At 36.8% G+C, this 25648-nt stretch overlaps 1 protein-coding gene across 4 annotated transcripts; it reads left to right on the top strand.

The window, feature by feature from the left end:
* The first annotated feature begins 1419 nt into the window (after window positions 1–1419).
* On the top strand, window positions 1420–25271 carry LOC125846230 (uncharacterized). Of its 4 annotated transcripts, none has more exons than XM_049525600.1 (14): window positions 1423–1748; window positions 1893–3039; window positions 3128–3860; window positions 4689–5184; window positions 5634–5785; window positions 5896–9207; window positions 9347–9559; window positions 19423–19626; window positions 19755–19958; window positions 21652–21801; window positions 22469–22819; window positions 24268–24700; window positions 24810–24894; window positions 25038–25271. In XM_049525600.1, the coding sequence occupies exons 2-14, from the start codon at window positions 1931–1933 to the stop codon at window positions 25240–25242; spliced, it is 7647 nt and encodes a 2548-aa protein (XP_049381557.1). In that variant the 5' UTR covers window positions 1423–1748; window positions 1893–1930; the 3' UTR covers window positions 25243–25271. The 4 variants fall into 4 exon arrangements, 3 of the variants coding, with proteins under 3 accessions (XP_049381557.1, XP_049381556.1, XP_049381558.1); XM_049525599.1 differs by having other exon boundaries at window positions 1424–1748; window positions 24804–24894; XM_049525601.1 differs by lacking the exons at window positions 1423–1748; window positions 1893–3039 and having other exon boundaries at window positions 3165–3300; window positions 3398–3860; window positions 24804–24894.
* Window positions 25272–25648: the final 377 nt, after the last annotated feature.

A 25648-nucleotide genomic window follows, 5' to 3' on the forward strand; every position in this document is an offset into this window, starting at 1 on the left:
CCCCCCCCCCCCCCCCCGATATTTATAATATTGTGAGATTATAATAATTTTTAATACTAAATATATATTGTATTTATTAGTTAAATCATGGTTAGAGATTTACTTTGGGATATTAAATCTTAGCCATTTATTTTAACCTATGCCATGTGTCACTAATCCAAATAGGAACTTGGGGAAAATGGAGAGAAGAGAAATGGAGAGGAGCCGGATCCGCTATGTATGGTCCTTACCTTGACAAATAGGACAATTTCCTTTTGAAAAAGAAGCCGAATTTCATGTTATAGCTCACATGATCTATATCGGTTAATCGTAAATATCTTACAAAAGAACTATGTTTTCTTTAATGATTTTTATGACTTCTTCAAAAACTATGATTTAAGCTTATGTTATGATTTTTAGAATATTGCATTGACCTTAAATTCAATTATTTCAGTTTCAGTATCTATCAATTGCAAGTTTTACTATTTGGTCATGTAGACAGTGGTGTGATCAAGCCTGGTATAGTTGTGACCTTCGGCCCTACTGGTTTGACACTAAAGTCAAGTTTGTAGAGATGCATCACGAAGCTTTCAGTGTCATCAGGTCTTGGAGTAGTTTGAGTTTGCCTTATCAATATAATTTCTGCATTATTTAAATTGTTGAATGGTTAATAAAGGAATGTGGTTCACTTATGGAGATGGTAGGTGCCCTCACGACCTAATGTGATTTTGGGTCGTGACAAATTTAATAAAATTCTGGGAGTAATTTTATTAGCATAATATTAAATGTGTGTTGTAAGTCTTCATCCTTGAAAATTTATTCCAAGTCAAAACTGCGTAGACTCCTTTATCTGGATCTTGATTTTTCTCAAATTGGCCTTCACATATGTTGGTTGAGTCTTCTATTTTTACACCTTTTGAAGTGTCATCTTTTTTGATAAAATTTGCTGAAGCTTCAACTTTCAACACTATTTTTTCATCTTTTCTTTTTAATTTGTTTATTGAGATTTCTTTTTCAAAATTAGATTTAAAGGGTAGTGCAATGGTGAGAGTAATTAATCAATGTACGAAGTAATTACAATGAACATTAATTACTTATTAGTTTTCCTAGGTTGGTCAAATATCTATATTCAAGACTAATTAACTATCAAGGGTGTAATATGAAGAATATTATAATAATTTATACATTGATTATGAAATGATAAATATAATTTGACGAACTATTTATAGTAAGAATGATACATAAAAAAAAGGTAGTAAGTAATAAATTTTTCAGATAAATTTGAAGCTTGGTTCTGATTAGTTTAATAACGTTGAGTACGTAAGTTGTTCACTTTGGCAAACAAGAGGATGCTCTTTGCTCGGAAGAATACTCTAGGGATGTAGTTTAAATTGTGATCATACTTAAAGGGCCTTTCTAGCTAAAAACTCTTAATCTTCTTCGCGGCCACTTCCAATTCATACTGTAACCAAGCCCTAAATTCTGAAGCGCGAAGGTAATCGACTTTCAATGGAAAAGCTCATTATTCATATCAGTTGAATAAGAAAAGCGTATGAAACCCTAAAAACAAACTTCCAAAAGTTGAACGAATAGAAATTTCTCAGTTTATTCACTCTATTTGAAATCAAAATTTCTACTTTTCTATTTTGAAAGTCTACCCTTTCGCCTCCTAGCTTGAAATTCATGTATTTGTTACGTTAAGTTGTTTCCAGTTTAGCTATTTTGCATAGGAAGAACTGAAGAAGTAACTGTCAAATTCATCCACTCAGGTATGGGTATCTTCTTATGAATGATGCATTTAAAGCTGTTATTTGGTGCATTACATAAGTTATACATTTGAAATTTTTTTTTTTTTTAACTGGGGAAGTTTTCATTGAATGTTTATCTCCTCTGTTTTACCTCTTTTTACGTAGATTGAGGGCTTTTGCATTGTTTTTGAATTGGTGGAACAATGGAAGAAGCAACAATACCACAGTTCGGGAATAAACTCGTTCACGAGGCTAAACTCAAAGAGCTTCTTCGTAACTTAACCTCCACAGATTTCCAACTCTGTTCCGATGCTTCAAAAGAGTTCATCAAACTTCTCAAGTCCGACTCTGGACCTGAATTTCTCAGCTTATACATCCAGAATTCATCCAAGTGTATGGAACTCGAACAAGCTTGGGAGCTTCGAAAAAGCAAAACTGGACTTTACGTTGTTTTAAATTTGATTTCTGGATTTTTCAACCAATACTATGGGAAAAACAGGGTGGATAAAGATCCAAAAGTTGCTGTAATAGTTAACGCATTAGATAAGTTTGCAAAATTGATTGTGGAAAAGAGAATGAATGATTTGTATAAAGAATTGAATAGTAAAGAAGCAAAGCGCCAACGAGCTGCGCTTTCTCTGTTGGCTTCTATAGCTAGGCGTAGTTCGTGGATGGCATGGGAAGTGGCCAAGAGTTTTGATTTCAAAATACCTATATTTGGGAGACTAGCTGAGTGGAAAGCAAAGAAAATTGAAGGGAAAAAGAAGCATTATTCGACGAGGAAGGCTTTTGTGGGTTTTGCAGTATCATTTTTGGAGGTTGGGAATGCTAGGTTGCTGAGAGGCGTGTTGCAGCAGAAGGATATGTATTCTGGGGTGCTTCGCGGGTTGGGAAATGATGATGATGATACCGTGGTTTATGTGTTATCCACTTTGCGTGATAGGGTTCTTGTCCCGGATTCACTGGTGCCCACTGGGCTTAGAAGTGTGCTCTTTGGGAGTGTAACTTTGGAGCAGCTTGCTAGCATTTCGGGACGAGATGGTGGTGGATTGGCTGCAGAATTAGCTCATGAAGTGTTATATATGGTATGTACTGATCCTTCGAATGGATTGATGCCAGATTTGAAGAGGGTACCTAAACCATTGAGAGGAAACCCAAACAGATTATTGGGCCTTATGAAGAAGTTAAAAGCTGGAGAGATTGAGAATCACAGATATCTGCTTTTGGCAATTGTTAAGGGGAAGCCATCTTTTGGTTCAGCTTATTTGGATGAGTTCCCATACAGTCTTGAAGACCCTTCATCGCGTAACTGGTTAGATAATATTGCTAATTTGAGTTTTTTTTTGAATATTAGTATTGGTGTTATTGTTGTTTGTCTATTGTGACTCAATTACTTGCAGGTTTGCTTCAGTTTCTTTGGCAGCAAATGTGCTCTCCTCTGTTGGTGATGGACTTGTCTTTGGGTTTCTTGATTCTCAAAACCAGGAGCCGCCAACTCTTAACAGCCCAGAGGTGCAAAATATCATAAAGTGCATTGGACCACGATCCTTCTCTCGACTGGTGATCAATAAAGGTTTACTTCATTCGGATCCTCTAGTGAAACATGGAACTTTGAAGTTTGTGTTGGAGGTTCTGAAACTGTTGGAGTTACTAATTAGTGCTTTAAACAGTGTCATGTCTTCCCAAGGTCAAATGATCCACAAATGGGAGTCCCTCAAGCAAGATATCTGGAATGCAGTTCGGATTTTGCTCCCTGATCCTCAAGTTCTGTTCTCGTTGCTCTCTTCACTGAACGAATTTTACAAAGGTTTTGAGCAACGCTCGAAAAGACCTGCAGATTCTGAAATAGGAGATAAGCTGAGTATTAGGAAGAAGCTGAAAATTGACGCTGCAAATGAGGATACAGATATCATTGTAGGGGGGGTTAGTTACTCCCCTGATGCAGCTCTGTCCCTGGATGGTGAATCAATCATAAATGTAGATGACATGGATGATTCTAAAGATGACACTTATTTTGTAAAGCTTATAACAGAACTCTGGAGTTTGCATTCTTCTCCCTTGCCAGACTCTACTATAGAAGACACAGAAGTGCTATTCTATGCGAAGTTGCTTAATGTCTTAACAATATATTATGTGAGTTCCAAGTTCTTGAATCCTAGTTGTGCTGGCTTATGGAAAAATACTGTGCAATTGAAGAGGAAGCGTTTGGTTGCATTGAGAAAAAATAAAATTTTGCATCTAAAATCTGATATTTAATTTTTATTATTATTTTTTGCATATAAAAACATGTTTTGCTTATCTGCAGTATCCCTTTCATTTGACTCTGTATTAACTATAGCTGTATCGTATTAAGTTAGTGCTTACATAAGCCACTACATGCTGTGAGTGATCAAGTTAGTCTACTGCTTTTTGCACAGTTTTGTAACTTGTTCAACAATGTTCATGGGACCTCAAAAACTCCGTTTCATGAAATGTTTAAGTGCGCTGACATTGTGTCAACAAGGTTGATTTATCGATTCCATATATTATTTACTCCCCTATGAATTCGTGTTGCATGGCTGTAGACCCACTGGTTCCCCTATCTATTTATTCTCATTTAAACTATTTCATTTTCTTGATAGATCAATCAGTGATTTTGGAGCATGTGGTTTGAATTTAAGGATGTCAGTTTCATGAACTTTTAACTTTACGTCATGTTCCTAAGTAGAACTTCAGATGTACATGTTATTAAAGCCTATTTATATTGAAATTATATTGTTGAATTTTCTTTTCTTCTTCTCGTATGTGCCCCGAAGCTGGAGTTTCTCTGCTGTTTAAGATGGTATATATAGTAATCTGATTTATTAGGGTAAATTCGTTTAAGCAAAGTTAATAGTTCCTAATTCAAATAGGAAAAACGAAATGAAGAAATCCTGATATTTAATGCTTACTTTTTGGATATTTTTTGTTTCTTTCTTGCAGAAAACAATGCCTAAGATGTTGGAAGGATTATTTGATTTCTTCAAAATTCTACCAAACAACCTGCTGGCTTTACCAACTATGTTGCAGCAAACTCTGTTATCTCTGCTCCAAGAACATGTTGGTTGGTCCTCTAAATGCGAAATTGCAACAAGAGTTCACTCACAAATGTACAAGCATTTGCTTCCATTTCTGGACTTGTTAATGTTTTCACCCAACAGAGACATTAAAGATCAAGCGTACATTCTAGCAAAGACATCAATGTATAGTACTGGTGCATTTGACAAAAACCCAAAGGAAATTTGTTCATGGTTCTTCTTTATTCCTGGGTACAGCAAAGACAACATGCTTGGAGGAGGAGTAGGGTGTGATATCTACAGAAAATTGTCTTCACCTGTTCTTCTTTTCTTACGTGATGCTGTAATTGAGTCTGGCAATAAGTTATTCTGTTATTCGGATCTTTTAAGGTCTTCTTTGAGTAGCATACCAGACATCAAAGGTAATTGATGTTTCATATAGTGTTCTTGGTCTTTGCAACATAGTTTAAGATGGGTGTTACTTTTACTTTATATAGTGAATATTTTTTATGTTCAGTTGACACTATTGAATATTTCCTATTTTCTTTTGTCCTTCCTTCAATTTTTTTTACCTGGGCCTTGACTGTTATTCTACTTATTCACTAGTTAAAACACTTCTATTTTGCTGTTTCTGACCTAATACTTCAGTTTCTATGGGATTCACAGTGCATCATGACTATCCTTCAATTGGAAAGTTAACTTTTCCTCCATCCTTTACTCTGACCATCTTATTTGTCATGATAACTGAAGTAGTTAACCCAGTGGCTTGTAAATCTCATTGCCGAAATACTGCAAACTTGAAAAGAAGAACTTAGCAGCAGCTGAAAGAGATCACTTGCAATATTCTGACAGTTATTGACACTTCTTGCAGATATATCTCCTGATTTCAGCCCTTTCACAATCTGCATCTTGGATAGGTGCCTAACATTGGCAACTGCTGAAACTGGTGCTTTTTCTGCTTCCGAGAAGTCGATGGTTTCGTCATATGTTTGCAATACCTTAAAGTATCTTCTGGAGACTCAGGTAGCATCTGTCCTTTCATTTAAATGTTTTTTCCATTTGAATTGGCAGCACAGTAGCACTTAAGGTGTTTTCCCCGCTTGACAGTTTATATCTTTCCTGAACTTTGTTAGGGGGACCCATTACTTTTGTCTTCAATAATTGATGTGAAGTTGTCTGAGAAACTTGATGCTCCATATGACTTGGATGATTCTCAATGTCCCTGCGAGTGGAGGCCATTCAAGAGATTGCTACATTTGTCACGGAAAATTTTGCAGGGAACTTACAGAATATCTTCCAACATCAAGGAAGCTGTGTATACCGAAAGTTCTTTTACCTGTACTGTCGGTGAAGTCCAAAGATTGCTTAAGAGTGAGTCTGATAGTAGTCTGGTTGGATTGACCATTGGGTTTTGCTTTTCAATTGCTTGCACAACATCAGCTGAGATAATACAGAATTTCCCTTCGATAGTATCTGTCTCGAATAAATTGCTCGGGGTCCCTCTGTCACTGTTGATGCAACTATTTTTTTCAGAACCTAGTCTTCTGAATGATGCTTCTAAGAGATGGCCAGAAATCTTCTTCACGGGTATGGAAAGGGCCTTAGCTAGATTAAGTGGTGGGAGAACAATGGACTACGAGTCTGATGCATTTTCTATATTTTTGGAGCATGCACCTTTTCATGTTCTCTTTCCAGCTGTTCTGTATATTGATGGACTGGATTTGTTGGATCAATCAGGATTGCAAAGCTTGCTTCTGGCAAAGCTTTCAGAGAAGACATCTGATCATCTTCTTTCCTGTTTCCGCTATTTACTCTTTTGGTTGAGTCAAACTCAGTTATCCTATAGACATGAGCAATTTGAGGGACTTGAAAAACTTTCCGCAGCTTGCTTCCTTCTCCTAAGCGGCATGTTGAAAAAATTGTTGGCTGAAAAATCCAATTCTTGTGGTGTAGACACCTGTAGTCCTTTCTCAACTTACTTTATTGAAGAGTTGGTTGTAACTATCCTTGATCACCCTGCTGTGGTAGCTGTGCTGGAGTACCCATCCCCTGTTAACAGTGATTTTGCATGTGGAACAATTAAGGACAGTGTAGACCAGTTTGTTGAATCAGTTAAACTGAAAATTTGCAAGACGGATCATCATGTGCTTAATTTGGTAAAAGCTACTTCTGAGTTCTGGTTGTCTTTCTGCTTTGGCCAAAGCTCCTCATCTGAAGTTTATCATGCCAATAAACACGTTGTTAGTTCATTCAAAAATGTGGTAAAGAAACTGGTTCTGACATTTAGGCTCAAGATGAACGAATGCATGAAGTCTAAGAACTTAATACCTTTAGTTCCTGTACTATATGCTCTACATAGTTTGATTCATTTCATATCTCCCTTTGAGGTGCTTGAATTGGCCCATTGGATTCTGTCTTTGATTGACCTTGAGGATCGTTCTGTTTGGCTGACTTCAGCTCTCTGTGTTGGATTACACATTGCTGGTTCTGCATTTGATCATCTGGCGGCATACATGTGGCAGCCACAAGAAAAAATCCCCATCTGCTTGTTTTGGGGAATTCAGCAGGAACAAAATGATGTCATCCTCTATGAGAAAGTTCTTTTGCAAGTATATGATATTGCCACTCGATTTGAACTTGATGTTGCTGATGCCTGTCTGCTAAAAGCTGTAAAAGTTGTGAAAGTACGTAAATCTATGCAGAAGCAAAGCCATCTTTTTCTTAAGGATACATGTAGAGCTGTGGCTAACACTCATGTCAATATCCTTTCTCATTGCATGCTCAAAATAACCAAAAGAAAAGCTGAAATCTTGTTTCTTGTTGCTGATATAAGCCCTCTGCATCTATCTGTATTCGGGAAGTTATTTTCAGACAGGATGAATAAATATGTGGTAGTCAAGCCTTGTACAGTACCACCAATTTGTGATTTTTCTGATGAAGACGCACTGATGCTTCTTCCCACTGTTATCCTGTACTTGAACTCAATTCCTGCAAAATTTGGGGGCCAGCTTTGCATGCTTCATGAGCATATAGCTTCTTTTTATTGGGACATACTCAAACAAGGTTTCTCTATCTGGAAAAGTTATGTTTCCAGGGAGATATTTAAGGTAGAATATTTTGAAAACCTGTCAATGGAAGATTTTCCGAATCTTGTCTCAGGTAGCCTTCTCGCGAATACTGTTCTTGTAGTCCAATTGTTCTTTGAATTAAGAGGTGATTTGGTGAAAGTGAAAAAACGCTTGAGTATATTCAATTCTGTTTGCTCAAGTGATTGTAGTGATCTGCTGGAGTTCGATCTCACTCAAGATGGTTCTTATTCAGTCGAAGAGTCTTTGAATGTTGTCAACAGGACTGTTGCAAAAATACGTTTGTGCATTGCCCTTTTATTCCCCGAGAAGGGAAAGTTTCCGTCTCTGCTGAAGAAAAACGCAGAAGTGATTGCTTCAGAAGATTGCCCCATTTTAGACTTGACAAGAATCCGGTTTCTGAACTTGCTAGTTCAATCCTGGCAGCTTATCGTCAAGAGATGCTCTTTGAACGTTGTTGACTTCAGGCAAATGGAAGTTGGAAGCTGTTCCATATTTAGATATTTGGAAGTATATATTCTAAAAAATGTAACGGAAATAACAAGGGAGATGCATGGTTGTCTTCTGAATTTGGAATCTCTTCCATTTGTAGAGCAACTTGGTAAGTCATCTCTTCTGCATAGGTTTTACGATCCTTTGACACTGGGGATGCTCCGAGCTATTATCTCATCAGTATCTGAGGGGAAGTTCTCTTGCATTTCAATTATTCAACTGTTGCTTGCACATTCTCAATTTGCAGCTACCATGCATTCTTCTCACATCTCAGCTGGTCATTCTCACTTTGGGATGATATTTACTCCGTTGCCTAGCATCATGAGATCATATGTTCAATTTGCTGATTTAGATGCCTATGATTTAAAAGATAGTTGTAAACTATCTGAGGAACGTGCTCGGCAGTTAGAACTCGTGAAGTTGCTTAGGTTGCTTTTCCAAATCAGGGCCCGACAATGTGATATTAATAATGTAGAAGACATTGGAATAAATTTGAGGGAATTGCTCTTCTTGCTATTATCTTCTTATGGTGCTAGTATGAGTGTGATTGACTTGGAGATATACAGCTTAATGGATGAGATCAATTCGACTAATGACTTGGGCGAAGGAAGTGTGGCTAAATTAGATTATCTATGGGGTAGTGCTCTGCTGAAAGTCAGAAAAGAAAATGAACTGGAGCAGACTATCTCTAGTAATTTGAGTGAAGCTGAAGCAATTGATGATTACCGCAGGATCCGCTTCAGAGAAAACATTCCCATAGACCCCAAAGTTTGTGCAACTACTGTGCTTTATTTCCCATATGATAGAACAGTTGGTCCAGGGATTCTCAAAGAACCTAAAAAAGATTATCCTGACTTTGGATATGAGGTACTCTTATTAATGATAATTCGTTTTTTTTTTTTTCCATAATCTCTGATGTTCCTCCAATTTTGAGGAAAAGGAATAGGGGATATTTCTGTAGTTTCTCCCAATCCTGTCACATTCAAAACTATGGAATTTTCTGCAGGTACATTATGCAGATGCCGAGAAACTCCGTGTGTATGATCCCATTTTTATTTTGCACTTCTCAGTTCACTGTCTTTCTATGGGGTTTATTGAGCCCTTGGAGTTTGCAAGCTTAGGCTTGCTTGCGATTGCTGTTGTCAGTATATCTTCACCTGATGATGACATGAGGAAACTAGGTTACGAGGTTCTTGGAAGATTCAAGAGTGTACTGGAGGTATATATCATTATCATAACTTTTCTCTCCTTAGTTGTGATTTCATTACTTAAACATTGCACAATTTTCTGTGATTTGACCAATGATATGCTGTTAGCAACATAAAGATGGTGGTGCGTGGTTGGTTTGGCAACTATGGAAGTGGTGGTGGTGCCACTGGTGGACATTTGACCGGAGAAGTGTGCTGGATTTGTGTTCACACAAAAACCAAAGAACGTAAAAAAGAAGTGTGAAATAAAACCGATGTCAGCTAATTTTAAGCCATTTATGCACTTAAAATTGTGTGAAATACGTTCTATGCCATGTATGACTTCTATATTCACGAGATACATTCCTATCTAGTTGAGGTGTCTAGCTGGTCACCTAGTAAAATTGAAGTGTCCAATTTGTGCCAAGTTTAAGGAGTTGTCTATGTAAGTGACCGTAGAGAATAAAAACATGATTCTTTCCGAGAAGCATCCAATCTTTAGTATGTGTTTTACATTTACATAAATAAATTTTGAGAACATTTATTATTATCCTGAATAAACTAGAAAATAGTTCATTAAAGGCCTAGGTAGGCAATGGACTTATCTTGGCACTTGACAAGAATGCTTTTTAAGGGGACTCTTGAAGATCCTTACCATTAATGGGTCGTTTGGTAGGGTATGTGAGGATAGTGTTGAATATGGTGTATTAGTAGTGTTGGAATTAGTTACCCTTCGGGGTGGCCCAGTGGTTTGGGCTTGGGACTTCCATGTTGGAGGTCTCAAGTTCGAAACCCCTTGCCAGCGAAAGCAAGGGGTTTGCCTTCTGGGTCGAGCTCGTCGCACCGGACTTGCCTAGTGCGGGTTACCTCTCCTATGTGGTTTGCGAGCTATTGCATAGGAGCGGGGGTTTTACCCTGTGCGCACCCAAAGGGTAGCGGCTGCGGGTTTCCCTTGTCATAAAAAAAAAAGTAGTGTTGGTATTAGTTATGCTTGCATTAGTTATGCTGAGACTATTTCTTATTCAGTGTTTAGCTTGGTGTATTAAAAATAACACACATTGCATAGTTTCTAAAAAAAATTAAAAATAACACACATTGAACCATGTGGGTCAACTAGGGTTACTGGGGACCACCCAGCAGATCTAATGAAAAGATCTGCTCTGGCCCAGATCTCAGGGGAAATAAATTTGGGCCCAATAGCTCATTTGGGCCAAAAACACAAAGGGAATTCTGAAACCCATTTGGGTTTAAATGAGACATCACGGGAGGAACAAGTGAGAGATATTAATGGGCTTTCAACCATTAAGACTCTAGCTTCTCAATTTCTGGAAGCAATCAAACTATGGGAGAAGTCCTCTGAGGAAATAATGAAGGAGAAGGTGGTGGGAGAAAAAGTAGCAGATGAAAATGCACACATGCAAACCCATGACTCAAAACTGACCAATGAGGACAAACATTCGGAAGAAAGGTATACGTCCAAAGATTTAAATCAAAGAGAACTACAATTGCAACTGTTAGAACATGAATAGGTTTATACAATCCTATTAGAATATGAATAGGTTTATATACAATCCTATTAGAATAGGAATAATTTTATACAATCCTATTTAGAATAGTAATAGGAAGACAAATAGAAATAGGAATAGTAAATAGTATCCTACTTGGAAAGGATTGTATTTTAGTGTCTATAAATAGGGTCTCAATGTAATAATGTAGACACAACAACAATTCAATAATATTCTTTTCCTATATTTCTCACATGGTATCAGAGCCTCTACGATCTTGGTAAACAATCAAAGAGCTTTCACTGCCGGCGGGGGGCTATTATCCATATATGCCGCCTGTTCGGCCAATGATTATGTTAGCAAAAGTTGGGTCACCGTGTATCTTTCTGGTGACTATTTTCTCATATCTAATTTGTGTAGCACCGTGCCATCATTCCGATGACTACTTTCTTATATATAATTTGTGTAGCATCGTGCCATCATTCCGGTGACTACTTTTTCATATTTAATTTGTGTAGCACCATGTGATCTTTCTGGTGACTACTTTTCCATATTTAGTTTGTGTAGTACCGTGGATTTATTCGAACGATTTTCTCATATCTGAGTTACATAGCATCATGTGTCTTTTCAGTGATTCCTCATATTTGATTTGCATAGTTCCATTCGTCTTCCGGTGACTTTTCAAATCTGATTTGCCTAGGGTTGTGCCATCATTCCAACCCTACCCGTATAATTTTTCTTTTTCTATAGGGTTGTGCCATCATTTCGACCCTACCCGTATTATTTCTCTTTTTCAATGGAGTCGTTCCATCAATTCAAACTATCCTATATAATTTCTATTTTCTAGTTGGGTCGTGACATCATTCCGACCCTACCTATTTAATTTTATTTCTTAGATTGTGACTACTTTTAGCCATCAAATCTAATACTCTGGTGTATGAGCATGTTTTGGCCAATTTTTGGTGACTTTCTTGTCTAATATTGACTCATTTATTGATTCCAACGTGATCCATATACTTTATACTATATTTTGAGCACTTTGTTGCTCAGGGGGAGTTTAGTAGCCTTGTATGTCGATTATGTGAATCACTTTATGGTCTGAAACAATCTTTGCAAGTTTGGTTTGGAAAGTTCAACACTGTAATTTTATCACTTTGTGTTTTATCGGCATTATGCATCAAATTCAGTATTTCATGAGAAGATTAAGCACATTGAGATTGACTGGCATTATGCATCAAATCTAGTATTTAATGAGAAGACAAGCACATTGAGATTGACTGTCAATTTTGTGAAGTCGACTGATCAACCTACGGATATCTCACCAAGCCCCTCATCGGTTCTCGTATTAATTACATTTGTAACAAGCTAGGTACATGAATTGTATGCACTAGCTTGAGGGGGAGTGTTAGAACATGAATAGGTTTATACAATCCTATTAGAATAGGAATAAGTTTATACAATCCTATTAGAATAGGAATAATTTTATACAATCCTATTTAGAATAGTAATAGGAAGACAAATAGAAATAGGAATAGTAAATAGTATCCTACTTGGAAAGGATTGTATTTTAGTGTCTATAAATAGGGTCTCAATGTAATAATGTAGACACAACAACAATTCAATAATATTCTTTTCCTATATTTCTCACAGCAACAAGTTCTTGATGCTGAACCAGTGGCTATGCAAAACCTATCAGAGGAAGATTTGGCTGAAATTGAGGCACCAAGCTGGGTTAACTCACACATATTGGAGTTGAGCAACACGTATGGGGTAGCTTTCAAAGGATTTGAGAAAGAGACTCTTGCACTACTCATGTGAATTGATGAAAGGAAAACAGAGATAGACAACAAGAGGTTGAAGATGCTAGAAGCAGGAGGAGGGTTCTAAGCCTGACTTTTAAATGAATATTAAGTTGATCACATGGAATGTGAGGGGTCTTAACACCACCACCAATAAGAAGTTGGTTAAGACTTGTTTGCAGAAATGGAAAGCGGATGTAGTTTGTTTACAGGAAACCAAGGTGAACAAAGGGATTGAGGGGATTGCCTATCAGCTCTGGTCTAGTAGATGGATGAGGCTTGGATATATTGAGGTAGATGGGAGTAAGGGGGGAATACTTATTATGAGGGATAGTAGAGTATGGACTGGCACTAAGGTGGAGGAAGGCACCTACTCAATCACTTACAAGTTTGAATCAGCTCAAAATTCTTTTTCCTGGTACTTCACTGGAGTGTATGCTCCACACACCAGGAAAGAGAAGTTAGAGTGTTGGGAAGAAATGGCTGCAATGAAGGAACTATGTGGAGGACCTTGGGTCACAGGGGGAGATTTCAACACTGTAAGACATATGGGGGAAAGAAGAGGGTGCAGCAGAGTTACAAACATCATGAATGAATTTTCCAGATGGATAGATGAACTGGAGTTGCATGACCCTTATCTGTCTTGGTTCAGGGGGGATAACCATCCAAGTGCTGCTAGATTGGATAGGTTCTTATATTCTATGAGTTGGGAGGAAAACTTCAAAAGCATCAAGCAAAGCACCCTCCCAAGAGTAGGGTCAGACCACAATCCTGTCATGTTGGAAAGTGGTAACTGGGAGCATCGAAAACCATGTTTCAAATTTGAAAATTGGTGGCTCAAGGTTGATGGCTTTAATGATATGGTGCACGGGTGGTGGAACAACTTTGAGGTAGAAGGGTGCCCTGATTATAAGCTTAGCAGTAAACTAAAGATGCTAAAACAAAAGTTAAAAGATTGGAGCAAGAAGAACTTCTCTGAAGCAGCCCATGGGAAAAATTGTTTGCTAGAAGAATTAGCTGAGCTAGATAGAATCCAGAACGACAGAATACTTAATGATGAGGAAATGGTGATAAAAACAACAATTCTGGTAGAGCTGGAAATGCTGGCCAAACAAGAAGAAGCAAGCTGGAGACAAAAGTCTAGAGTTCTATGGTTGAAACAAGCGGATAAAAACACTAGGTTCTTTCAGAGACAAGCAACTGCCCATAGGAGATACAACACAATTGACAGACTGGTGGTACGAGGGGTGGAGATACAGGAACCTACAGAAGTTAAAGAAGCCATGATAGACTTCTACGCCAAGCTCTACTCAGAAACTGAGTCCTGGAGGCCCTCTTTTGATTTTGTAGGGTGCCCAACAGTGTCTACGGAAGAAAACGAATGGTTACAAAGACCATTTACGGAGGAGGAAGTGCTACTGATCATCAAAAAATGTGAGGGGGACAAAGCACCTGGCCCTGATGGATTTACTATGGATTTCTTTAAGAAATGCTGGGATATATTGAAAGAGGACCTGATGCTGACTATACAAAATTTTCATCAGAGGAGTGTGTTTGAGAAATCTTTCAATGCTACATTCATAGCTTTGATTCCAAAGAAACCAGGTGCAGTTGAGCTTAAGGATTTCAGACCTATCAATTTAATAGGAGGAGTTTATAAAATCATATCCAAGTTATTGACGGAGAGAATGAAGACAGTCATTGGGAAACTGATTGATGAACATCGAATGGCTTTTTTGAGAGGTAGACAAATAATGGATGCAACATTGTTGGCCAATGAATTGGTAGACTCCAGGGTAAAGCAAAAGAAACCAGGGATTCTATGTAAGCTAGACATTGAGAAAGCTTACGATCATGTTAACTGGAATTTCCTCCTGAAAATTCTAAAGGACATGGGATTTGGAAGCAAGTGGATTGGCTGGATCAAGTATTGCATTTCAAGTGTGAAGTTTTCTCTTATCATAAATGGTAACACCGAAGGTTTCTTTCAGTCCCAGATGTCTCCATTCTTATTCTTAATAGCCATGGAGGGACTGAATCATATGTTCAGGAAGGCAAAGACAAATGGATGGGTGAGAGGCTTTAGTGCACAGCCAGGAATGGAGATCACACATTTATTTTATGCTGATGATGCTCTTATATTTTGTGAGGCAGAGGAGACACAAATTAGGCATTTAAGAGTTATTCTCACTATATTTGAGGGCATTTCAGGTCTGCATGTCAACTGGTTGAAGAGTCATCTCTTTCCTATCAATAATGTTGACAATATGTCTAGGCTAGCTGAAACATTGGGTTGCCAGGTAGATGCACTACCAACAAAATACTTGGGACTACCTTTGGGAGCAAAGAACAAAGAGCTGGAAGTGTGGAATGTGGTGTTGGAGAGATGTGAGAGGAAACTAGCCAAATGGAAAGGCCAGTACCTGTCTCTGGGTGGCAGAGTAACACTCTCATCAAATCAGTGTTGGATGGTCTGCCCAACTACATGATGAGCTTATTTCCAATCCCCAAGAACATTGAAAAGAAAATTAATAGGCTACGGAGAACTTTTCTATGGCAGGGTAACAAGGAAAAGGGAGGCTATAATCTGGTTAAGTGGGAGTCAATCACACTCAATAGAATCCAAGGAGGCTTAGACCTGAAGAACCTGAGTCTACAGAACAGCTGTCTACTTCAGAAATGGTTATGGAGATTTTGTACTGAAGACAGAGCCTTATGGAGAAGATTCATTGCAGGCAAATATGGTTTATTTAATCAATGGACAACTAAAGAGGTTATGGGCACTTTTGAATGTAGTGTTTGGAAGACCATTAGAAGATTATGGCCACACTTCAGAAGCAACATATGCATCAGTGTGGGGGATGGTCTAAAGACAGTTCTGGAATGAAATATGGTTAGGGGAAGAAAATTTGAGAAACCTATTTCCTCATTTGTATACCCTGAGTTTGCAGAGCAATGCCACTGTGGCACAAGTCTGGAGTCAACAGGGTTGGGATCTAATTTTTAGAAGAGCATTAAACGATTGGGAAATTGAGGAAATTGCCAAGTTATTAGAGGTCCTCAATAATTTCCCAGGTACATCTCCAAGATCTGACAAGCCAATATGGAAAATACACAAGCAAGGGGTCTACACAGTGAAGTCATGCTATTGGAAGATGAACTACAATATTTCATTGACTGAGAGGTGGCCATGGAAACTAATTTGGAAGGTGAAGTGTCCATCAAAAGTCTCATGTTTTGTTTGGCTACTGATTAGGAAAGCATGCCTTACTCATGAAGCTTTACAGAAAAGAGGCATGCATATTTGTTCAAGATGTTTTATGTGTGAACATGAAGCTGAGGTAAATAATCATCTGTTCATTCACTGTCAAACCGCTACAAGGTTGTCGAATACGTTTTTGTGCAGTCTGAGGATTAGTTGGGTGATGCCAAAGACTACTTTGGAGGTCCTGAACAGCTGGCCAGGAGTTGGAAGTAGATGCAAGAAGGAAGAATAGTGGAAGCTCATCCCAGCATGTATCTGGTGGTCTATATGGAAGGAAAGGAATGCTTGGTGTCTTGAAGGACAAAAAATCAATTTTCAGAGGATTAAAACAAACTGTAACAGTCTTCTATTTTTTTGGTGTAAACAAGACTTGGTGGGGGATGGGGTAGAATTAGTTGATTTCTTAGGAAACTTGTAATCTGATTACCACCATGGAGGTGTGCTCATCACACTATGGGATGTAAGTTTCCAATTCATCATCTCTTGGATGATGAATCTTTTGTGAATACAAAGTTACCCTTATCTCAAAAATTAATTGTTTAAAAAAAATACCCTCCACAAATATGGTGGAAAAGATATGAAAAAGGTTATGAGGGGCAATAGTGTCTTTATTCGTATTAATACATGCACTAAAACTCCTTGCATTGCTAATACCATGTTTCACATAGATTAGTTATACATATCATAATGATCAATGAAGTGGTTGAGAACCATGAGGTCTCAGGTTCAATTCCAAGCGGAGACAAAAAAACACTTTGTGATTCTTCCCATCTGTCCTAGCCTTGGTGGACAGAGTTATCAAGCTGATTCAGATACCATGGTCATAAAAAAGAAGTTATACATAGCATAATACCATATAAAGTGTTAGTTTCATAGGTTGAAAACGTGTACCAAACAAAGTATTGGTAATACATAAAGCTAATGCATCCATTTTTTTTTCTAATGCATCCTACCAAATGACCTTAAAGAGTATTTGCATGATCAACTTAGAGAAGAGGCAACCCATTTACAGAAGGCTGAGTATTAGCCGCTCAAGAGTGGTCGTTGAACGATGAGTTTTCTTTTAGAGAGTGTTCATGAGTAGAAGCTAGTGATATACCTTTTTCAGTGTTCCATGCCTCTCGGAATTTCTTTCTTACTTCTGAATTTTCTTGAAATAATGTCCACTTCCCAAAAGGAAAGCAGTTTCCAAAATCTTTTTATCAAAAGTACTGTTGGATACACTTTTATATCAAAGAAAATGAAATTCTTCTGAAGTAACTTTAGACTCTTTTCTAGTTAAATACAATAAAACTTCGACTCTCATCTTAATAACAGTGTTGAGCAATAGTAGGAGACTTAAACTAAACTTATATTCTAAGTTGCTCGAACTCGGGTACGGGTGTCAACGGATGCGGAGCCGCATATCCGGTCCTTCATGATCTAATTTTAAGATTTAGGGATATGGATCTAGATACAGATACAAGAGCTGGGACTCAACAATATTTTTAATCTTTAATTTTATAATTAGGTAATTATAATGTTTCACATTTATAATCTCTAATTAATATGTAATATTTATCTCATTTTACGAAAACAATATAATATATATATATATATATATATATATATATATATTTATCCTTAATAATAAACCATAAATGTGGCATCTAATAAAGGACTAAAGGTCAATTAAAATAGGTAATAAATTAATCTTGGGGTGTAAGTCGTCTTCTTCATCTTTGTTCCTCTACATCATCTTCTCTCCTGCAACTTCTTCCCCTACAAGTTCTCCATATCTTTGTTTTCCCCCAATACAATACAACTCACAACATGCAAAGTCTAGTAGTCCACCACGACATCACCAATTCTCGGCTTCTCTGCTCCAAAAATAGAAATTGTAATTGTAGAGCTCTTAAATTTTAGAAACCTGCAACACCCAACATGAACAAGAAGATTTACCTAAAAAAAACTTCAAAGGAGACAAAGGGACTAGTATAAATTACTATATAGCAACAAAATTGAAGGAATTTTGTTTTCGATCTATTAAATCTTTTACTTTGAGATATCAAAATTTCATTTTCTCTCCAAATTGTTGGTCAACAAACCGATCTCGTTTGACCGGATCTGACATAGATCCCACACCCTTACCATGTCAATGTCGTGTCGACACGAGTGCGGCACCAAAATTGCCAAGTTTGAGCTACTTAGCTTATATTAGCTACTAAAATTATGATGAAGTATTGGGCTCCATGGAGTTTAATAGTTTAGTAGCCTATGTATATTTTTGGTGCTTCTCAAACAAAGGCTATATGGAGAGGCTAGTATTATGAACTGAGTTTTGTAGGTTCAATGATGTGGTTGTGCCTACAAATATATAAAAAGATAGAAATTTGTGACAAAATAGTATTATTGACATTGAAATTTTATAGGACTTTACAAGTTGTGTTCAATTCCAGATAGGGTTCTTGGAGGCTACTCAATCCTAAACCCTTGTTCATGCCTATATAAAGGGTATTATATTCTCTTTTAAGAGGCATCTCGAATATCCCGTGAACTCTTGGGATATTCATAAGGAGATCAATGTTTATCAATAAAATTATGTTTCTTCATATTGTATTTGTGATAGCAATTTATTTTCCATCACTTTACAACAAATTATTTGTAGACATTGAAATTTTATGGGACTCTAAAAGATATATTCAATTCCATTGAGACTGTACAAGATGTGTTCAATTCCAGTTTAGATTTTGGGAGGCTACTCGATCATAAACCCTAGTTCATGCCTATATAAATGGTATTATATTCCCTTGAAAAGTCATCTTGAATATTCCTAACTATTGGTATTCATAAAGAGATCAAGATATGCTGAACTCTTGTTGACAACTAAATACTTTGATACACAAAATTCTCCTTGCATGGAGTTCAAATGAATCCAAGGAAGGAAGTCCAAATCATCCTATGTTCGAGAAATACGCTACTTATTGCCCTCGAATCACAGAGAAAATTTAGATAGAAGAATCAAGGGAACAAACAGATTTAACCCATATTGTTTTATCAATAAAATTATATTTCTTCATATTTTATTTGTGGTTACAATTTATTTTTTCATCACTTTAAAATTTGTTGCAAACAAGTATCATCCGATGTTGTCTGATAAAAGATCCCTACCTATATAGGAGAAACAGGGTAATCTGTAATGATCAACTTCTAATCATAATTTCAGGAGAAGATGTTGATATCTCTCCAGAACTGCTTTAGTGACGCTTCAGTAGAAGTATCATGTCATGATTTTATAAAGTTTTATTGTTTCCTATTTTCAAAAAAAGTTTTATTGTGTCCTGTAGAGATGTCAGAAGAGGAAGGATGTGATGCGACTTCGTCTCCTAATGTCGTACTTGCAAAATGGTATTGAAGAGCCTTGGCAGAAGATTTCATCCGTAACTGCCATATTTGTTGCAGAGGCTTCTTATGTACTTTTGGATCCTTCACATGACCATTATTCAGCAATAAGTAAATATCTGATCCGCTCTCCAAATGCAAATATGAAGGTATATCTTTAATATGGAAGATTTATAAGTTCCATGTGTCCTAATGATCAACTGTCCAGTCATATGTAGTCGTAATCTGACTGTAGACTAACAGCGGTTTTCCTCTCTTCCCCTCTGATTTCTTACAGGGTATTCCATTGTTCCAGACTTTTTTCTGGAGTATCTCAACTAATTTCATAACAGAGAGGTTGTGGATGCTACGTCTATTATGCTCAGGATTGAATGTGGATGACGATGCTCAAATATACATCAGAAATGCCATTTTTGAGACCCTTTTCAGTTTTTATGTTTCTCCCATTTCTGATCATGAATCGAAGGAGTTGATTGTTCAGGTAACCAAAGTCCTACGCTTTGTTGTCTTTTTCTCCTCCTTTTGGAGTCTGTGTCTTGCTTACTTTTTGAAGTTTTCGTGGTTGCCTTTTGATGGTTAATGTCTTCCGCATTTTGGTGATTTTTTATTTAACTGAAGAAGTTGATTATTCAGGTAACTGTCACATGTTTTCTTGTGAATTTTGATGTCTTTTGTTCTTCCTATATTTTGTCTATTGTTTACTTTGCTGAGTTTTCTGGTGGTCTTTTACTTTTATGCTTTATGATAATGACTCTATTTTTAACTGAAACCGAACGCCTAGTTATTTTAAGTTTAGCAGATAAAATCTACTTAATTTTTGAAAATGGTAAAGTACATTAAAAATCAGAAATTTGGAACTGAGTGAGTGTCAGGGATTACAAAGATAGAAACCTTTCTGCACAAAAAAAAAGAAAAGGCTTTGCCTATATAGGATCCTACTCCTGCAGAGTCTATTAAGTCAAGCATGCAAACTTCATCCTTCCTAGCCTGTGCAGCCTCTATTTTTTCTTCGAAGCATCTTACATTTCTTTCCTTCCATATTACCCAACATACACAAGATGGCACTGTATTCCAGATCGTCCTCACTGACTTGCATATCCCCCAATGCCCCTTTTCACTCATTTTGCTGTATTTTGAGCTTTTTAAATTACTCCGTGTGGACTCTTATAATTTTGCTTGTAGTCAGGGAGACAAACAAATCAAGGGACTATCGAACTGTCATCATTGGCCTCAGCACCTTTTATTTTCTTTCAAATCACCTTTACCATTGAAGACAGGATTATACAAATAGCATTTTAGCTATGATATTGTGTTGATAATATCTGTGCCATAGTTGTGCTATCATCACATTCATATTAATTGCGAGATCCAATAATCAAAGCAACAAACAAACTGCTGTCACATTTATTGGTTTAGTTTCTTATTAGCTGGGTGGAGTCATTCAGAATTAGAAGTTTAATTGTACTAGAGTAATTGACTGCTTTATTTTCTCCGGTGGGGATTATTGTTTAGAAGTAAATCTCTTCCTTTTCTCTTCTCTCGCTACTTTAGGTTGAGGTGTGTAAAATAGTTTCTTTCACTTGCATACATCAAAAACAAACTCAATACAAGTTTCAAAATGAAGCAGCTGTTTCCTCAGAAGTATTTTTGGGGAGCCTAAATTAAGCAGCTTATTAAGTTATCCTTTCATGCGGTTAGAAAATAAGTGAGTAAAATTCCAAAATGAAAGTATTTTTATCCTTTTTTTTTAAGATAATCCTGTATGTAGAACTATTAACATTTGTGTACGTCTTGTATACAGGGATTCCCAATTTACACACTATAAAAGAATTAACTTCAAAAACCCTATAAGTGCATGTATTGGCAAGTTTGTTTCTCTTTCAAGTACATTCTTTTTTTTTGTCAAAAATCTTGGGTACATGAAGCTCTTGTTTCACATAGACTGTCAAAAGAATGTGGTCTTTAAATTGTTAATTTAATGCGGAACAAAATGTGGTTTTTTGGTTTGTTGGTTTAATGTGGATCCAAATTTTTTTATTTTTTCCTTCATAGGAACTTGTTTTTACCCTCTCCATCCAAAAGATGTTTTTCCACTTGATAATGTTTCTCTTTTCTAAGAGTGATGAGCCACTCCTAAGCAAGAGCTGAATTCATTTAGATGGTTAATGTTGCAGATAGTGAGGAAGTCTGTCAGAATACCTAAAATGGGCAGGTACTTGGTTGAACAGTGTGGCTTGATCTCATGGTCATCCTGTGTTGTTTCATCTCTTTCTTGGAGTCAATGCAGAAGAAATTCATTGGTTGAGTTGACTGTTATACTGGAGGTATTTGTTCCCATTATTAAGTATAATATAAATAATTCTCAAGCTTTTTTTTCCCTTTTATTTATTATCTCTTGACTATTTAAGGTGTTAGAGAAAATATATTTTCTTGTTTCTTAATGACCGGTGGGCTATATTATATGGATGTGAGTGAAGTCTGAGGAGCAAGATATGTCTGCATTAAATGATGACCTATATGTTAGGATGCATGACAATGTATTCACTGTTAAAGAGTGTTTCTGGGGTATGGTAGATTGATGTCTGAGTTATCACAAATATGAATATTTTTTCTTATTTGTATTTTTAGGCAGTACAAAGTAAAAAATAGCAAGCATCAACCTTGATTCCCCCTGGGTATCTGCCATGTTTTATACCTTTAATCAGATTTAGGTTCTCAGTAGCATGCAGCATAACTTTCCACCATAAGTAGCACTGTACATTATACTCCATTCTGTTTCAGAAGCGCTGCTCTCATCCCCATCAATAAATTAAATAATGATTCAGCCCTTCCAAAATAATAGATCTTATGGTACTTTTCCCAAATTAAAGACATTGCTCTCTAGCAGAACTGTTTACCATTTTGCATTTTGAACTGTTTTATTTCCCTGAAATCTTGTGTTTACTGCTAAATAATATTCTTTAACCACAAAATACACATTTCTAATTTTAGGCCCTAAATGAAGTTGTTTTGTCGAGACACACTGTTGAGTGGATGCAGAAATATGCCTTGGAGCAGCTTGTGGAACTCTCTTGCAATCTATACAAGATGCTAATTGAAGGTGTTGAAAGGCTTAAAGTAAATACTCAACTTGTTAAACTGATTCTACAAATATTGAGATCAGCATTGAGGATATCCCAAAAGAGGAAAGTTTATCAACCACATTTCACACTCTCCGTTGAGAGTTTACTTCAGTTATGTGAAGTTGTTGATGAATGCTGTGATGGATGGCAAAGTCTTGTTGCACAGATTGGACTTGAAGCTGTACTAATGAGCACTCCTCCAGTAACTATTTTGCAAATGGTATTTCCCCATCACTCCTATAAGCTGTTTATCTGTTGATAAGAAGCTTTATGTTCTGCTGCAAGCTAAACATGGAGTGCACCTTGAAAACTTTACAAAAATGCATCTGTGCAAGACTAGATTCGTACTGCTTTTGGGGGAACAGCATGTTACTGTCTTTATTTGTATTTTTGCACTTTTGCTATTGTCCTGTGGCTTAAGTTGATCATCCACTTAATGAAAGAAGTAGATTATGTATGAGTATGACCAAGAGAATCTTTCCTGTGGGAGCGTGACAGATTGCCCAAGTACCAGTAGAAAAATTGTTTTTGAATTCCAGAATAGTTCCTAAATGATCATGTCTAGCTCCTTTAGTTGGCACTGAATGTGGGACTAGAACCCTTTTTGGTGTCGCTTCGTCAAGTTCACGTCCCAGTTGCAAGTGATGCAAGGCCGTAGTGTTGACTTTTTACTGGTTCAATATGTGACTTCCATCATTTATTGATGATGTACGATTTCTCCCATATAACATATCTACTGACTAGCTATTAATTCATGCCTGGGACTGTGGTGTGTGACACACTTGTTGTCGATGAAATGGCACAAATATTTCACTCATCAGCATGCAGAACGGATTGGGCCTGTTGTTGTCTTTGTATTCCATATCACAAGCTTTACTGTCTTTCACATTAGAATGATCACTGATGTTGCACTTGGCTTGACTGGTTTTGGGACTCACACAAATGTTGCTTCTCATTGTTGTTTTCTTTAGCTGGTAATGGAGGATTTGTTCCCGAGTCTTCTGTATATAGATCCATTCTAGAGTTCTTTTTTAAAATTTAAGATGTGGTTATTTTACACTAAAATTAGGAGGGCAGTGAGTTCTGAGGTAAGTGTGACAATCATGATTCCGGTTAACAATGAAATGCAATGTGTGATTGATGATCATTGTCTGATCATGGGTAACACTGATAATCTGAATGACTGCTTTTGGTATATTAAGTTTCATTCAAAAATATATTTAGGACAACTTGTGCACTCTGCACTGATGACTATGTAAGCAGTAAGTAAATCATTTTCATTTTTACTTCCTACGCTCCTTTCCTCATTTCTACCCCCTTTCTAGAAGTTCCTTTGTTACCTTCACCACACTGGGAAGCCTTATATCTTGAAATTAATTCATTAAGTTGATAAAATCCATGGATTGTTCTGGTTCTGTATGCTTTTCCAGGTCCTGGTTCTACCTTTTAAGCAAGTGAGATTTCTTTTCTTCTTTTCTTCAAGATATATTCAGACCATGAGATCCTGACTTGCAATGTAATTAGTCCATGTATGCTAATGTATTCATACATTATGCCCATCAAGCTTTAGCACTACTGCTTTTCTGGAGATCACCTGCTTTGGTGTTTATGTATGATTTTCTATATTCATATTATTTGTTAAACAATTTTGTTTTTATATTTTCCCAGGACAAGGAAAAAGTTTCCAAATTTGTTCGGTGGGCAACTTTAACTGCTTTGCAGTCAAATATTGAAGAAGTCCATGGGCTGGAAAATTTTGATTGCATTATGAGACTGCAATCCGATGAAGAATCAGACGATTCTCTGATATCAAAGCTTGTTCGCTGGCTGGCTGCATCAGTGATTGTAGGAAAGCATTCCCTCAAATTCAGTAATTTGGACCTCTGTCATTCTTTTGACAGATCTAAGCTCAATAACCTGCTCTCTCTAATGGAATGGGACGATCAAAGATGTAGCAGTACCAGCAGGACATTTACATGTGAAGAAACATTAGCCTCATCAGTCTTTTTTCTGCAACAGCTACAACGCACAAACTACACAGTGCTTCCATCTGTCGTTTCTGCACTTTGTCTTCTTCTTTCTTCTAGTCTTTCGTGCACAGGTACACTTGTAATATCATCAGTACTACTTTCTGCACTTAAGACAACTTCCTGTCTTCCAAACTAATGGCTAACTTGTTTACTATGCTTTTGGCTGCTTGACAGAAACAGACATCTTAGGCGATGATGCAATTCAGTTGGCAACCCTCTTCTCCAAGATTAATTGCCCTGCTGAAGCTTATCCTACCTGGAGATGGTACATAAACTACTATGAACTCTCTGCATTACTTTCTAGCGGATGATATTTCTGTTCTCCCCATTTTCCGCCACCTGATAATTAACTGCTACTTTGAATTACATAAATGGAGTGCGATAATCGGTGTTACTCTTGTTGAACAGGTCATTTTACCAGCCATGGAAAGATCAGTCTTCTGAGCTAAGTGATGCAGCAAAATTGGAAACAAATCAGGCTTGTGAAATGCTTCTTGTTGTAATCTCAAAGTTGTTAGGAAGAAATTCATTATACTCCAACTTCCTTTCCTTTCAGGATGTAGACAAGTTGGGTGTCTTTGATTGGGAAAGACACATCCTTAAACCTCAGTAATTATTTTGTTCTTCTTATTTAATTAAATTAATTTAAACCCATAATTTTGCTGAAATCCATGGCATTTTGTTTATTAATCACTTGTCTTAGCTTATTTTTGGTTCATCAATATTTACATGTGTGTGTCTTGTAGGGAGGAAACATAAAAAGTGTTATTCAATTTTTTCATGTTTGGTTGGTCAAAATATTTCTTTAAGAAAACAAGTTCTGTTAAATTCAGTAAAATTACTTTTCTAATGAAAGTAGAATAAACAAGTTCGTAAGTGACATTTCATAATATTACTAAGCCATCTATTCCAACCTTAGGTTTCCCTATTAGGTCTCAGTTGCTTTAAAATTTGATTAGGTAATAAGTATCAGTTAAGATTGGTAAAATTTGATTATGTATCAAGTATCAGTTATTAAG

Source organism: Solanum stenotomum, chromosome 12 (assembly GCF_019186545.1).
Source record: "Solanum stenotomum isolate F172 chromosome 12, ASM1918654v1, whole genome shotgun sequence".
Classification (NCBI taxonomy): domain Eukaryota; kingdom Viridiplantae; phylum Streptophyta; class Magnoliopsida; order Solanales; family Solanaceae; genus Solanum; species Solanum stenotomum.